We start from the raw sequence: 17,717 nt of genomic DNA on the forward strand, positions 1-17,717 counted from the left end.
TGTAGGGATAAGTCCCACCCCTTAGGGGGCGTGTTCGCCTCAGGCTAAAGTTCTCCTATAAAATTGGTGAGCGTGCTCCCAGCGCTCTCTTCTGCTTTCCTGGTCTCCGCGGGAACAGTGGTTCTGTAAGTCTATTCCTCCATTAAAGCTGTCTATATTTTGACAATCTGTCTGCATTCGCTTACGCCGTTACATACAGTGACTGATTTGTGCTTGGTAGGAGGAAGGCACTTTGAAGCAATCAAGGCTGAGATTACAAATACATTTTTTTGCTATGTGGTAAATAATAACTAACCATTAAAGACCCTTTATCATTTTATTACTGTAGATAGCATACAAATCAAGTATGAAATAACTAAGATTTTAAATGGTTAAAAGAATGGGCTTCAGAGATGGCTCAGTGGTTAAGAGTATTTGCTGCTCTTGCAGAGGGCCAGAGTTAGTATCCCAGCACCCATGTGGTGGCACATATTTGTCCTTAACTTTTGTTCCAGGGGATCTGATACTCCTCTGGTGCCAGGTATACATGCAGGAAAAACATTCACACACAAAAGAATAAATGAAGATTTCAAAGAATTACTATATTGAGAAGTGTTTACCCTAAAGCAACCATATTCTGGATTTTCTAAGGCTAACCACCAGTTTTGTATTTCCTATAAATACCCTTTATCTGGGGCTCTCAGATCTCAGATCTCTTGATTTGAAATATGTACAAAGCTATAAAATTAAATGTTTTATGATTTTAAAAGATTAGCATTTTGGGACAATTGGGCAGTGGTACTTTAAGAGGCACGAAAACATTTTCACAGAGTAATAAATGGTTACTATAGTATCTCTGAATGAAAGTTAAGCAATGATAGGATACATGAGTACTTGCCTGGCAATTCGGTCATCCCTAATTTTAGCTCATTGCTAAGTCTAAGGCAGCAAGACTAACGAAAGCAAGACTGTATGTTCTGCACCTTAGCGTCTCTTAACAAAGGCTTTAGCTGGAAGTCAAGCAGCAAGAGTCCGCTACCTCAGCTTTGCTATCGAGGGTCACATTTCTAGTTGAAGTCAGATTAAACTTTGGAATCTTCAGTTGCATTCTAGATATTTGGAGCAGATATACAAGATTAGGCTCTGGCTTGTCATTTACACCTATGAGCAATCTAGCACTAGCATTTTAACAAAGTAAACAAGACTCACTATTCTTAGACTGGGATAAATAGCTTCATATTTAACAACAACAACAAAAATATATAGTACAGGACAGAGAACATGCAGGTATTCTTACTATAATAACTTTTATGATGAATGCTGAAATAAATATTTAACAGTAATTGGAAAATAGCTAACTTATATGGATTTCTCCTGCCCTCGCTATATACACTTAGTTTGGTCTATAAGGCAATTCTGTTCTATCTCTTGGTATTTGAACAACTAATATACAAAAGTATATTCCAGTGAGTTTGAAACTCATATGTGCTCAAATAATATGACATTAAATTGTACTTATCAAACATCCAGTGTATGATGTATGTGACAGGCTTATAGCACACTGTCTTTGAGAAGCTAACGTATTAATGAACTTTGAGAATCTTTATAGTGTCTTTGTGTATAAATTTTTCAGATTACTTTATAACAGACTTGGTGTGGGACAATTGTCTATATTCTGTCAATTATGTTTTAAGTAAATGCTGACTGGCCAGTAGCCAGGCAGGAAGTATAGGTGGGACAACCAGACAGAATTCTAGGAAGGAGGAAACCCATTCCTCCCCAGTCCTGTCCAGACATGGAAGAAGGAAGATATGACCTGCCCCACTGTAAAAGGTACCGAGTCATGTGGCTAACATATACTAGAATAATGGGCTAAAATAAGTTATAAGAGTTAATAAGAAGCTTGAACTAATAAGCCAATCAGTTTATCATTAATATAGACCTCTGTATGATTTCTCTGGGGCTAAACGGCTGTGGGACCTGGCGGGAGGACAGAAACAAGGCAGGACAGAAACCTCAACAACACAGACTGATTCTTTACAACAGTCTCAAGTATCAAACACATTCATTTTAAAACAAAAAATAAGCAAAAAGAACTATAAAAATCACTTAAAACAGCCTGTATTCTTGATTAAAATTAAGCCTAGAAGCCAAGGCTCTCAGCAAATTTCTTTACTGAAAGGGTAGCAAGACTAAAATCATACTCACTGAAAGAGTTAGCAAGATACTCTCTTTACAAATAAGAAGTGTACATACTAAAGAGGCTTTGAAGAATGAGGTGGATTTGGGGAAGATAGTTTTAACATTTTCAAGTAATTCTGTGTGCATATGGATGGAGAGTACAAGCATGAGGAGGAAGCCAAAAGTTGATACTGGGATGTCTTCCTCAATTGCTCCTCTATCTACCTTCAGTGTGGGGGAGCAGCAGAAGCCTTGAGTGCACATGTAAGGAATGGATGAAATCCTGAGTGATTGTATACTACCAACAAGGACCAATGCCTCAGACCCCTGGGAACTGGCCTTCTTTGGGCTAGGATCAGGAAACTGGCACTGTGCAAAAACTGCAGCTTCTTTCTTCTAGAGGACCACAATTTGAAAATGCTCCCCTAGCTGATGGCTGAGGTTCTGGGTTGTTGCCTAGTTGGTATTAGTACCGCTCCATCAGTGAGTACACAGCCTACCCAATTCCAACTTTTCTGTATATCATCTATCCTTCTTTCATTCCCTCAGTGTCCCAGGTAAGTTTCCATCAGAACAGCACTACCCCTTTTTTTTCTGCGTATTTATGTGTGCACATGTGTATGTAGAATTCCCTAAGTGTGTAGAGGTCACTGGTGTGCAGGTGTGGAAGCCCAAAGTTGATGTCAACTATCTTCCTTGGTCACTTTCCACCTTATATAATAGGGTCTCTTGGTAAATCCTGATTTCATCAATTCGAGTTAGCAAACTTGCCCTAGAGATCCTATCTCTGCCTTCTTAATGCTGGAATTACAGGTGGATGCCACATCTATTGGCTTTTATGAGATACCAGAAAACCCAACTGCATTCTTTATACATACCTGGCTTTATTCACTTAGTCATCTCCTGTGGTCCAGGAGATAAGGTCTCCTCACTGAACTTTACGTTTCCCCTGGGCTAGACTGTCAAGAGCCTTCAGGATCTCCACATCTTAGCACCTGGCTTTTTATGTAGGTGCTGGGGATCCAGAAGGTATGTCCTCCTGCTTGCATAAGCACTTCACCCACTAAGCTACCTCCCGATCCCTCTTCAATGCTCTTGAGTTCCACTAGCAAGTGATCCATAAGATCAAAGAATTCTGTATAATGCAGTTGAATAGCAAAGAAAGTCTAAGTTGCTTGTTCCCTGAACACTAAGAAATTACAAATGAACTGATAAGGGGGTTAGAAGCTAAGGGAATGAGAGAACATGAATTCAGACAACTCAATTTGTTACTTTCTTGATTGGATAGTCCTTTAATTATTTATATCTATGAGCAATAATGAAATAGCTGGGCAGGAAAACAACGTATGAATCACGAAGAGGAAGCTGAGTTGGCAGGCTAGCATTTATCACTTTAGATGGCTATCAAAATCCTTTGTGAGACTCAAACGCTGAGAGTACTGGCTGATGTTTCTTTCTATGACTCAGCAGAGTACTCTCCTGTGCTCTCCTGAAGCAGGAGGAAAACATCAAGGGCATGACAGTGTGAGCAGCCACAATCCTTGAATAGTTCACTTAGACGGCTTAAGTCATATTCATAATAGCTAGTGAACAAAGTGGCAATATTTCCTTACACAGGAACTTTTGAGGAGAGGATTTGGCCTCATGGAAGTGCATAGATCCATCTGCTTTTGTACTTTATACTTCATAATTTAAAATAAAATAAACAGGATTTAAAGAACTGAAGAGGTCATGCATAACATATCATACTTAAAGTAAAACCAAACAAACAACTTTGCTTCTGTTTGATAGTCTTTCTGTCATACAGAATTCCAATGCAAAATTCTAATATTAGTATTATGCATCTTGAGAGACAGCTGAAATGAGTTTACAAAAATTAAATCATATTAATTTCTACTAGTAATCTAGTTGACTTGGGAGTAACTTAGATTTGTAGTTTCTTCCATTTACAGGTGTACTGAAACTTTTTTTTAAATAATGGCTACTTTAAGACAGTTCTCCATCATAAGGTTCCAGCAACTTACCACATCATCAGAAGGCACACTGTTGGATAAAATGTCCACCTGAAGAGATACAGTATCCACAATACTTTTCCTTCTAGAAAGTCGATCTTCATCTGAAATAAAAAGTTTTCTTCTATTATTCGTTAGTCAGAAATGTTATGCTGCATTTAAAACACATAAATATGTAAAACTGCAAGAAAATGTAGAAAGCTGAGTTTGGGGTTTATGTTCTTTCTAAACATTTAAAGCAGTGTGTTCTCAACTTTCAACCTATTTTACTTAAATTGCAAAGTAATTTTTTTTGTTCATTCCTAGGGTGCAGTACAATGTTGGGCCTGCATACAATGTGGAATGATCAAAGGTTGATCAGCACAACCATCCTTAAAAACATACCATTGCTTTGTAGTAAGAACACTTAGAATCATCCAATTTAATTTTAAAATTGTTTCGTATTGTGTGTGTGCCTATGTGCCAATACCTATACTGTGGTGCACATAAGGAGGTCAGAGCACAACTTAAAAGAACCAGTTCTGTACTTCTATAGCGTGCATTCTGCATAAGGAACTCAGGTCATCAGGCTTGGCAGCAAGTACAATTACCTGCTGAGCCATCTTGCCAGCCTTAAGTCCTCTTTTAGCTAATCTGAAATAAATGAAGTTTCTAATGATAGTCACCTTGTTGTGCAGTAAAACATCAGAATTTAATTTTCCTGTGTGACTGGAGGTAGTCATATGGTATTTGTCATGCACCCCAAATGTTCCCTAGATTCACCCATGCTGATACAGATGTGAAAACTGTTGGTTTTTCAGTTGTACTGCACTGTGAATGGACATCACCGTCAGGCTGCTGGCACCTCAGCTGTTTCTGTTCATTTGTGAGTACTCAATGCTGCAGGGAACATGTGTGCAGACATCTCAAACACTGATTTCAATTACTCTGGGAGTGCTCACAAGTGGGACTGAGACACTATTTGGTAGTTATATTTTCAGTACTATGAGAAAAAAAAATCGTGTTTTTCAAAGTGTCTATAATAATTTACAGTATCACAAATCATGCGAGCCATCAATGTATAAAGGCTCATTTCTGGGCACTTTTGATACTTGTTATCTTTTACTTCTGTGGTAGAAGCAAACCTAAGAGGTGATAAGATGGCATCTTGCTCTGGTGTTATTTCTTTATGATGATTATAGATATAAGGTTGAAAGTTTTTCGCATAACTCTGGACCTTCTTTATGCTTCTTTTAAGCACTAATAGCAAAGTACAGGCTATGAAAATAGCTAATAACCACAGTTATATAAGGAGAAAGGAAAGAGCAGCATGCATCCCAGTGCACAGAATCAGAGGCTTATCCAACCCCTGATGGAATGGATCAGGACAACTATCAGACACTGTGATAGTGTGTACCTTTTTGGAAGTGCTCATTCTCAAGAAAACACTATGAAACAGTTGCCTACTGATCTGAACGCCTCGGTCCTACAGAACACAGTCCCTCTCTCTGACTTCCAGAACCAGGTGAGTTCTCTCTCTCCGAACTTCACAAGGGAGAGGGTGTGGAAAGCACAGCTCACAATGCTTGCTCTGTGCTGCAGATGACACTTAGAAGTGGTAACAATAGCCAAAGTGGGCCCTTCTCTACTATCATCAAGGGATCTCCTTGGTCAATAACACTCTGGGCTAAAGCAGGCACCCCGGGAGACACTCTACAAATACCAGTGAAGCTCCACCAGACTCAGCACCATTGTTTCTCTTCTGAATGTCAAGTTAGTATCTCTAACTTCTAATTCATCATTACAGAAGTACAGGGATAACCTTCTAATGTGTCTTCCTAAGGTGCCTAGTAGAAGTGTTTCTGAAGTACAGAACTTTCCATCCTAGTTATGACTTATAAACAGCCATATAAGCCTACTGACCAATGTATAGCTCCCTAAGATTTCTGTGTCACTACAAATACATAATTATGATGTATGTATAAGAGAGATAGATATGGAAGAGGCTGCACACATTGGGTTGACTGTCTAATTACCCAATGAGAGTAATGTCAAGACACCTTCACAAGTAGTCTCACTAGGGAAGCCTTTGTTTAGAGCACCAGTAAGCACAGAGTTACTTTAGAATTTAGCAACCATGCACTGTGATTTCATTCCACATCCTAATCATCCCCTTTAAGAAATTCTACAAGAGCCCCACTGGTTGTCATACTAGAACCTAATTATACAATGATTCAAACTTCTGCCCTACATTTATAATATTAACAAAGTCCTTCAACCACCTATGTTTTGTGGTTCAGGAGAAACCATACTTAAAAAGGAAATACTGAAACCTTGCTTTATGAAAATCAGAACCTTTACCTAGCTAGCTTGCTCTGGCTTCTGCTTGCACAGAGCTGGAACACTAGAGCTACTCATAAATTACTTCATGGGACAGTTACTGCTACTCCAGATAAAGCACTGTCTAGTCACTGTACAGTGGTATTTAGTACACACTGATGCATTCACTATTCAATCAAATTCTAGCTTGTTTAAAAAGAAAAATGCAATACATGCTTAGCTAATACTTGCTTAGACACCAGTGGTTCATCAATTTCAGGCAGATCACCATTCTTTCTCTAGAACTTGCTGTTCCATTTGTTCATCTGGCTTGGTCATGAGAATGTAACCCTTGAAAACAGTGACCACACCTTAACTTCTTCCCAGTATCACCTTCTTCAATGCCTAACATACAGGAGGCCTGATCAGTTAAGAAAAAATCCAAACCAGCAATCCTCCTACCTGACCTGGGTGCTAGGATTACTAGCATATGACACCATATCCGGCCTTCTGCTAATGTCTTAGTATTTTCATTCTCTCAATAAACAGGGAAATAAAAATGCGGTCTCTATCACTTTGCAGTCAAATGCTTTACCACTGAGCTATATCCCTTGCTGTCAGGTCTTGGAGTGGTACATGGGTTAGTCTCATAGTCATACGACTCAAATAAAAGAAAGATGTTGATTACTGCTCACAGCTGACATCAATTATTCTGAATGCATGCGAAATCTTTGATCTCATTGAAAATTGTGAAATCAAATAAATTATTAAGTATTTAAAAGAGCATAGAGACAGCTAAACTTAGTGTGCCATTTAATCAAATTACTTATTATCAACCTCACTTCTCATGCATAGAGAAGAAAATGCTACATTCTTCATTAGGCTAGTGTAAGGATTAAGTAGGAATAGAAACACAGTGTTCTCAATGCTAGGCCCAAAATATGACAAATGGAGCTAATATTATAGTGGTGGTGGGTGGTGCATGCTAGCCAACACACTAAATAAATTTTGCTTTTTAAAAAAAGATTTATTTATTATGTATATAGTGTTCTGCCTGCATCTACACCTGCATACCAGAAGAGGGCACCAGATCTCGTTGTGGGTCACTAGGTGGTTGCTGGGAATTGAACTCAGGACCTCTGGAAGAGCAGTCAGTGCTCTTAACCTGTGAGCCATCTCTCCAGTAATATATTTTGCTTTTACTTTTGTTTTATTGTTCTTAACTGCTCATAATTTTAAAAAATCAACAGTAGAAAGTTACTACACAGGAAAAAAGGTAATAACTATGTATAACCGAATATCACATAAAATAACACTCTTGGGACTCCTGCATGAGACAAGTTCCACACAACAGACTAATTTAAAAACATCATTCCTTATAAATCAGGAAAGTTTACCTGCACTTAGGAATTTCTATCCAGACATAAAATTAATTATGCCCTGAAATATTCAGACTCCTCCTAGCTTGGGAAAAAGAGACACTGAGGAAAAAAAATGGAGCTTGTCTGACGGAGAAGGAATTAAAAAGAGCCAAAGCACACGTGAAAATACACACTGTAATTCTCACCACAAACTACAGAGATGTCAGCAGGGAGAAGGAGAGAGAATAAAGTACATAAGGGATAAGGACATACAACAGAGTTAACAGCTAATGACGGGCAGAAGACACAGCCTATGGCTCCAGTTTCTAAACATCCAGGGAGTGGCTTTCCTACAGGAAGGGCAGGCTTGGGACAGGGCAGGCTACACTACACCAGGTGGAGTTACCTTTGCGTTTCTGCCTGGGTTTAGGAGGCTTTGGGACTGAAGAAAAGATAGCTAAATCCAAAGTATAATTGTTTAATATTTTAAATGCTTAATACCCCCCAAAAGAAACAAAACTAAATCACAGAGTTCTGAGGTGGTTTATTTATTTATTTATTTTTGTTTTATTGTTGTTATTTTGTTACTTTTTTTTTTTTTTTTTTTTGGCGAAGTTCTTACTATGTCGCCTAGGTTGGCCAAAACTTGCTATGTAGCCCAGGTTAGTTTCAGATTGGTAAAAGCTATATATAAAGATTACACTACTTTTGGTAATTAATACATAAAATTATCTGACTAGAATCAAATAGTTCTTTTTATATAATAGAGATATCTATCTTAAAAGGAAACTATTTCTTCCACCAAGGTAACATTCATATATATACATTAACTGAATATCAGAGTGAATGAAACTGATTTTTAATTTTTAGAACAAAAATTAAATGCTAGATATCATGCAATTTATCTTCAAATACAGTGGCATTATTTTTAAAAACAGAAAAAAATACACATTAATTAATATACAAGAAATTGGCAGGTTACTTTTCAGAAATGGTCTGCAGTCTTCCAAATGACAAATGTGCAACAGTATTGTTCAATGACAAAAAGTTTCACTTTGCTTCACTGTTTAAGAAATATTAAAGTTAAAATACATGAAGAAATAATAGATTAAAAATAACAGGAAAGCTGACCTCTTGATTTCCTTATGGTAAATTCCTATCAGTCGTTCCTATATCTACAGCTTTAGAGAAAGGTTCCTAAAGCAGTATTTAAAAGTAGAAAACATTTAAAATAGCTTTAAAAAAAAGAAAAACAAACCAACAAAATCAAAACAACTAATGAGGGGCTGGGAGCTGGCTCATGGCTAAAAGCACTAACTGCTCTGCAGAGGGCCTGAGCTCCGTTCCCGGCACCCACAAAGGTTCTAAAGCTGCCTTCTTGCCAGCATGAGCACTGTACAAACATGGTACACATGGAGGCACAACACTTACACACATACAATACAAAGTCACCTTTAAAAAGTAAGCCATGGTATATTAGTATAGCCACAAACCTCATTGCACTCCTCATTGCACGGCAGGACGTTTTTACTGAACATACCTGTCACCTGTGGCACATAAGGAACCGAGAGCCTCTCCACACTGTACCCACTTCCACCAAGGGACTCTGCAATTTTGTTGGTCAGAAAATATAAACTTTTGTCGTGCTTCTCTAACGATTTCGGAAGCCTGTCAAGTTGATAAAAACAACAATCATTAGATATTGATTCCTGAGCAACAACTTCTACAGTAAAAGTCTCAATATTTTAGACAGAAGTACAAGTTACTTGGGGATGAAAAACAAGCCTATGTGCTTTGTAACCAAGTCTAGGTTGTTAGGGCTCTTTCCCCAATCAGACTTCACTAGTAAACTTAGCCCTGTAACTCTGCTAATGTCTGGACATTATTGGACATTATAAGACGAAGAATACTAGACTCAGTCTTTAATTTTCACACTAAGCAAAATGTAACGAGAGAGAAAACACAGCTGAGTGTGAATGTAAAGCCCAGGACCAGCATGGTGACAGACAAGCCAGACCAGTCACAAGAGGTGCTCTCTCTTTCCCCACTGTGGTCATTACCCTTGCTTTCAATGCTGAGCTTCCTGTCTTAGAGCCCAAAGTGTGAAGAAAGGGTTATCAGCGTGCATTTATTTTCCTGTGGAATAGCAGGAAGAAGGTACAGCATATGAATTTGCTTTTGTTTCTGTACCACAATTTTACATGTTGTTATGTTACCAGAAATCTTTAACAAGAAAACTGTACTGTTACAAGACAGCTCATTTATATGAGCACCCAGAGCAAAATGTTATAATTAAGAAATATATTATCACATTTTAAAAGGGGATAAATTTTGCATTTTCAGGTCTATATGCATATCTACAACTATAGAAACAAAGTATCATGTAAGAGAAAAGGTTCTATGATTAAATGCCAGTAATGCCAAAATTACTGTAATGATAAACCTAGAACAATAGTTACTCCTTTGTAATTATTATTGACTCGTCTCTCTATGGTCAACCCTTCCATCAATTATAAAGAATGTGCATACATGCACTTATCTCTGAAAATATGCTCTGGTAGAAAATAAGGGGCTTCCATAGTTCGAGTTTCAATAACCTGAAAGCAAGCAAACACAAAACAAAAGTGAAATTAAAAATCTTTTTCTTAAGACCCTGTAGTGAACATTTACAAAATACAAGAGCAAAACCAAAAAGAAACCTTTAAGCATTTACATGAAACACCACCCTTCTATTTTCACATGATACTAAAAATTCAACAGCTATTAAAAGTTTAATAATAAAGTATACAAGGCAGTAAAAAATGATGTGTTATATTTGCTAAAACACCCTAAGAAGAAACAGAGCACACATTTTCTTAAGTAGCCGAGCAACGCAGACCTCTTTTAGAACTCTCACAAGCTCTCCACTGTGTGCTCAGTAGTGCTCAGAGCTCAGTGCCCTGGGGTGCAGTTGGGGTGTCTCAATAAAGGGTCTGCACCATTCTGACAATACACAATGCATAAGTGAGTTTTAAATGAATGAGTTTTGCTCTTATGAATGCACCCAAAACCTACATTTTAGCATGATGTACTTTAAGATCTCATGAAAACAGGGTTCTTTGACAAAGGCTTTCAATTGCGGCATATTTCTGCCACATTAAGGACTCTGAAATATGTATGAAATCATGTTAGTAACTGGAATGACCACTGAAAAAAATTAAACACCGCTGAGAGGTAATAAAATTTAAAAAAGGAGCATTAATCTTTCAACTCCAGCTCTGCCTTATACAACATAAACAAACAACATTTAACTGAAGAAAGCTTAAGATAACAAGTCACAACTGCTCAGTAGAAAGGAGAGAAAACTGTATTCTATTCAACAATGACCTCAAAAACTGTAACAACCAAAACAGACAATATCAACTGTACTTTTGTACCTCATGTTTCTTCAGAATTATCATAATCTTACTTGCAGAATTATCCTAATTATATATATATTTACATATATATGTATACTTAAATTACATATAATTATTAAAATATATGTATTTATATAAATATATATAGATGTCTGTGTGTATAAGTATATATGTGTGTGTATATGTTAGAAAAAAAATGACTATTCAGAAATTAGCTGATTTTACACAAAACTCAAGCTAGGAACTTCTCTAGGTCTCTCACCTTGCTAACATGCTGGCAGAATGCTGGAACGGCTATCATCTGACTCACAAAGTTGAGATATGCTGCAACCAGTGCCATGATTCCACACCGATGAAACATTGGCAGGTTATCTTCATTGATAATCGCGCTGTCCTTCAGTAGAAAATAAATTTGAAAGATCAGGTTCTTATACTCCATCAGCATATTCATAGTGATTACACTGGAAAACCGAAGAAAGTTTAGATAGCTGAAAAAAACACACACGCATGTGTGTGTGCGCACGCGTACTACACGTCCTTTTATTATATAACAACTCCAACTAAACAGTGCCACACCTATAATAATTATTTTAGTGACCACCCTATCCACTGGATGGAAGTAAAGGTACAGGACGGCTGTTTTCATCATCTGCTGCAAGGTCTTGAATGGCTCTTAGCACAGAGTTGCTCACTTTAATTGAATATGCAACCAAAAACCCTGCTACTCAAAATTCATGGTCTTGAATATCATATCTCTCTACAAGTGATATTTAATTCACTAAAAAGAATTTTTTCTTTAGTGGAAAGTTATAAAGCATACCTGTAAAGCAATGGCCAATCGAATGAGGTCAATAACCACCTCTTCATTGGCTAGTTCGATAGTTATAAGAGCCAGGGATGTATAAAGGAGCTCATAGTTTTTCTGAACATTGTCTTCCTCTTTGCAGCCCAGATATATGTGCCTATATAGCTGCTGCCCATTCTGAAAGATACAGAAAAAAGATACTTCTGTGTGTTAACAACGTAGCATAAAAAAGAGCAATGACTGCACAAAGTAAACGGGTGTTCTCTAGTGCATCTGCATCATTTGAAGTTATTTCTCAAGAATCCCTGATATGGACTGCCACGGGGAAATGGGTATTGCACAGCATAATGCACGCACAAGCATGGTTGCACAGCATTGTTTGAGGAAGCCCAACAGGAACCAGCCCAAATGACTGCCAACAAATAACTTGCATTATCTTACAACACACATTGTAATAGCAATACACATAAGATGAATTTTACCAAAACACCACTAAACTGAAAAAAATTAAATATAAAATAACATATTTTATTGTTCTTTTCATTCAGCATACAAAAACTAACAAAACTGGATAACATTATAAAAATTCCAAACAGTAATTTCCTCTAAGAAAGAGTATGGACTTTAAAAAGAGGGATGCTTTTAGTTCACTTTAAAATAAGTAAAAAAACAATGCATATGTATTTACATTTCAAAATAAACAGTAATTTTTTTCCTAAATTACATGAGCACTTTTGCAAGGTGAGAATTGTGGACTGGACTGTGGTAGGAAACAAAATGGGAGCAGCTGTTTTCCATATAAGGCTCAGGAGGAATGGGAAATAAAAGATGCTTCCCAGTTTAAGGGATAAGGCTTCTCTGATGGAAAATCAGTTTCAGAATTTAGGATGCTTCCAAAATATCGGCTGGACTGTCCTAGGTTCCGTACACTACGAGGCACAAATGCCTGACACACAAGGTTGGCAGTAAGCACTGTCCATGCTGATGAATCTGTTCTCTTCCACATAGGAATATAGAATAAGAGTTTTGATTTTTATATTTTGAGAAAGTTCTGTAAATTTCCAGTTAAGGTATCACATGAAAGCCAAACAAAATAAATAGAAAGGTAAATGAAAAAGTGTGACAAATTATCAAAATAAATTTCAAAACCGGGAAAATGTGAATAGATTGCTTCTAAATTAGATACAATTAAGAATGGTGTACACTAAAAGAACTCAGCAGGCTGCATTCCGTGTGCTTGTGTGCACGTGATAGCAATAATTAAAGATGCCATGAACTTGCAAGGAAGAGGAGGGAACATCAGGAGCTGGAGCAGGAAAGGGAGGGGAAGAAATGATATAAATACAACACTTGGGCATGAAAGAGGTATAAAAAAAGGGGCTACCAGGTAAGTCATTTAAAACTTTTAAATCAAAGCATAATTACAAGAGAACATCTTAAAAGATAGCAGACCTGGCATGGTCCAACAGCCTGATGGCTCACAGAAGCTAAAGTCTAGTGGAAAGAAGCATTGCTTCTATGACTATTGAAACAAAAAAAATGAACCCAGATTTAGTGTTTAAGGACATTTATGACCATCATATACTATAAAAAAAAATCTCTCCAAATTATCAACTGAGTTTTCAAAACTCAATCATGCTTAAAAATTCCTTAGCATTTGGGACAAATTTGATAAATGGGTAATACTGAGAAATACTCAAAACCAAGAAATAAAAGAAATAAAACCTTACTTCCTTGTTTCTGGAATACAATAAAGATAAACTCAAAAGAATTATGTTTACTGAAGGAATCTGATTAATTAATCAATGTTAAACTGAAGCACATCATCAACATAATGACAAAGAAAGAAACACTAAAGATGGTGATAGAACGAAATGTCCTGCTCAAGTTTTGCATGACTAGTAAAATACACAAGAAGGCTGATCAATTTACAGGACACCAGTTTCCTAAATTCACCCATGTGTTAAAGGTAGACATAATGCCTAACTCATTTCCCAAAGAGTATACAGAAAAACACCTAACAAGCAACAAACTCCAGTACATTTCTGTCTACATAAAAGCTGCTTAAGAAAAACCAGTATGCATATTTGGTTCACAGGGAGGGCAGAGCAGGAATTCCCCTCAAATGGAGAAATTCAAAACAACTGTGCAACCTAGCAATCTTACATCCAAACACAGGCTCAAGGAGTCACAGTTGGTACTGTGGTCATATAAGGCAGGCTGAAGTTGGCAGTGAGAGGTCTTTCACTCCAAATTCTATGGCTTCTCTTTAAGCCCACAGATCAATATAAAACCGTCTGACATTTAAAGGGCTATAAGATACATTTCAGACACTCTTTAAAAAAAGATGACCTTACCTTTTTCATGAAGCTTGTATCTTGTCTACAAATTTTTTCTCTTTTTATCTTTAAGTCAGCCACATCTGGTATAATTCTAGAAACAATATATCAACAATTTTAAACGAATAGCACGTTTGGCTATAAGACATATTTTGGCTATAAAGACATTTGAACTCAGTCGGTCACATCTACGTTTTAAATGTTTATATGAAATGATATTACTTGATTACCATGCTTAACTAAGAATCATATCATCTTCATCCATAGTGCTATTCTTAGGCGTAAAGTAAGACTAAAACAAAACAGTTTTTAATTAATATAAGTAATAATTTCTAGATCAGCACTCTGTAGAGCACACTGAATGAGAGTCCATCACGTTATTTTAAAACATATTAAAAAATCATTTTGATACCAATTAAACATCCCACACAGACACGGGCATGCACACAAGCACAATTCAGCACGGTGACTGAGAAAACCAAGAGCTCTCAGGAAGCACAGCGAGTCACCTAATGCCGCGGAGCTTTGCCCGATTGTCATGGCGATCCATGAGGTTGTGCATTACTTCCAAGACCAACTGCCTCAGCTCATAATCTTCCATGAGGGATGGCGATAACAGAGGGTCCAGAAACGACCCGGGCAGAGCAGTAACAATTGTCTTGGCTTTGTATCCAGAAGTCACCTGATTACAAGGGGAAAATCAACAATGTTATCATGAGTCCTTCTTAGGCAAAATTCTCACAGTATTTTTTTTAATCATAAATTTAAGAAATCAGAAATTATGGGCAAAGTCTGAGGAAATATATAAAGGAAATCTGTATGGTAGCCAGGATTTTAGCATTTTAAGAGCATTATTTATAACAAGAATAAGATGATCATCACACATCTGGTATGTGGGCCCACATGAGGCAGGTTACTCAGAAAACCAGGGCATGGGCAGGGTGTATCACACAAGGACATGGGACAGATACAGGGAGAGCAGGTGGAAAGTCTGACCCTGTAAGCTATTGTTTTAAAGAAAACCACTGGGAACAGTAATACATTTTCAGTTTGGAAAATTGTATTTTGCTACTCGATTTGACATTCATGGTAATATTTAAACTTCTCCAATTTTTAAATTTTGAAGGAGAATATACTTAAGTACTATTAAACATTTAAAACCCACCAAAGAAGAATGCACAAAGCTGACTTATGGTATAATTAGTATAAAAAGTATGGTGGTATATTAATATTTGTAAAATTTGTTTCCTATAAAGAATTAGAGTCAAACCTTAGAAAATTTTATAAGGAAAGTGAATCAACAGTGTTTATGTCATTGGTATATAAAGATGTTACTTTAAGTTAGACACAACAAATAAAAAGGACAAGTAGGAAAGGATTGATAAATATTGCTGTAGCTCAATTTAAAATCCTATATAACAAGCACCAGGAAGAGAATTAAAACTGAAACCAGAATCTTCTGTACCTGAGTATGAAACAAAGAGTGTAATAACACTTACAAAAAAGGTCTCTCAAATGAACTTAGAACGGACTGGCTGGAAGGGTACACATTTCAAAGACCCAGTCTCTACTGTGTCCTTGACATGATCCCCGGAGTTAAACAAAAATGAAGAATGGACACACCATGACACATCAACATGGATAGGAGAAATCGCACAAAGCCGCACCCCCAGAAGAAGAGCTACAGGGAATTAAAGACTATTGAGAGAGGGAGAATAATCTTCCCCAGAGACAAACCCCTAGTTGTCATACCTAAAACCAACAATAAATGGACTCAGCAAGTTGCAGTTACGCGCATATTTGCATACATATATAACAGTAATAATTAGAGAATTTTAAAACACGCAGAGGAGGGGGAAATTGTATAATTCAAAGGTAAGAAAGAAAAAAAATGAGTGTATTTAGCATATAGTACCAGAGGACCTCTGTTGTGCTTTTTTTTGTTTTTCTTTTCTGTATCTATTCCCACTCTAATATAAAATGACAAGTAATCACTAACAAGAAGCCACTGTCTGAACAGAATGTAGAAGGCACTATGGGTTTTCCTATCTGAATTCTATTGTGTAGCTCAGTGACCCTGGATCTCTTCAATTATTTCCATCTAACTTCTTTGAGCATAGGTATCTCTACCGACAAGATGGAAGTTGTTTCTGCCTTCTGTGAGCTTGATCATAATAAAGATCAAACAAAATGACAGGACAGGCAAGCACTGAGAGATGAAGAATGGCAGAACAGAGGATAAAGGGAGAGATACTCAAGTGAACAAACCACAGAGAAAAGCAGCAGAGTCTGAAGCTGGAGGTGACAAACTCTTTTTAGTATTTAAGGGATGCTCCCCTCACTTCTATCAAACTCCTTACCATAAGCAAAGATCTCAGCAACATTATCTGAATCCTCCTGGTTCCCAAATCTCTGAAATATATGAAGTATTGGTATTAGTAATTTACATTTATTTATATTAACTTCATCTACATAAATATCTTTTTCTTGACTTAAAAACTTTATTCTTATTGGCTAAATATTTTATTTATTTTTATAACTGCTTATGCCATGACTCACTTTATACACCAAAATAAATCTCATATTTATTAAAATAAATAAATGTTAAAAAATTTAAACAAGAAAAGTCAAGCTATTGGGTATTCAAGAACAAACTGATGTGTTGATACAAAGATTAAATCCTCCAAGTACAAGACATGGTGACCCACTAATGTATGAAAATGCCAACTGTCCTCTGTGAACAGGGATTACATTTGGAGATCGAAATGCAAAGTTCACATATCTGTATATCATATTTTGCACACATACATCAATTTCTCATATTCTTCATCATAAAAGGATAGAACTACAATAATTATAAGAAGAAAATATCCTTTAGTTGACTTTTACTCCTTGTGCCATTGATAACCAGCCCCCTTTCTATTTATCTATTTATTAGTTCTTCTGCCACCACTCTTACCCACCTACTGCTAAGGAAGCATGTTCACCCATGACACTTATAGTCCTAGTCTACTTTCTCCGCTGACGGTGCCTTTTTTGCACTTATTTGACTATACTGAATGATGGCTATGGTATGCTAAACATGTATAAATATGCAGTAATCCAATCGGTACTCAGTATTTCCATCTCCTTAAAAGTTTAAAGACATTTTTTGATGAAAATCTAATTGTTTTATATATATATTTATATTTATAAGACATGAGATTATTTTAACATATTAGCTAATGTTTTAGCATATTACCAAATCAAATCTATAAAGAGGGAACATTACCATCCCAAGTCATTATTCCTGATTCTCATTAACAATGGTTTTTTTTTTTTTTTTTTTTTTTTTTTTTTTTTTT

At 36.6% G+C, this 17,717-nt stretch overlaps 1 protein-coding gene across 1 annotated transcript in view; it reads right to left on the minus strand.

Annotated features, from left to right (window-relative positions):
• The window catches only part of Efr3a (EFR3 homolog A), an 86,377-nt gene that overhangs the window by 9,797 nt on the left and 58,863 nt on the right, over nucleotides 1–17,717 (minus strand). The window contains exons 12-19 of the mRNA XM_050145196.1: nucleotides 16,734–16,785; nucleotides 14,883–15,055; nucleotides 14,392–14,467; nucleotides 12,050–12,211; nucleotides 11,492–11,623; nucleotides 10,361–10,428; nucleotides 9,372–9,499; nucleotides 4,185–4,276 (exon numbers count right to left, since the gene is read on the minus strand). Of these exons, the coding sequence (XP_050001153.1) occupies nucleotides 4,185–4,276; nucleotides 9,372–9,499; nucleotides 10,361–10,428; nucleotides 11,492–11,623; nucleotides 12,050–12,211; nucleotides 14,392–14,467; nucleotides 14,883–15,055; nucleotides 16,734–16,785 (883 nt within the window). The remainder of the gene's footprint in view (nucleotides 1–4,184; nucleotides 4,277–9,371; nucleotides 9,500–10,360; nucleotides 10,429–11,491; nucleotides 11,624–12,049; nucleotides 12,212–14,391; nucleotides 14,468–14,882; nucleotides 15,056–16,733; nucleotides 16,786–17,717) is intronic.

Source organism: Alexandromys fortis, unplaced genomic scaffold (assembly GCF_014885135.2).
Source record: "Alexandromys fortis isolate MF-2015 unplaced genomic scaffold, M_Fortis_MF-2015_v1.1 scaffold_2_1_26212458, whole genome shotgun sequence".
Lineage (NCBI taxonomy): Eukaryota > Metazoa > Chordata > Mammalia > Rodentia > Cricetidae > Alexandromys > Alexandromys fortis.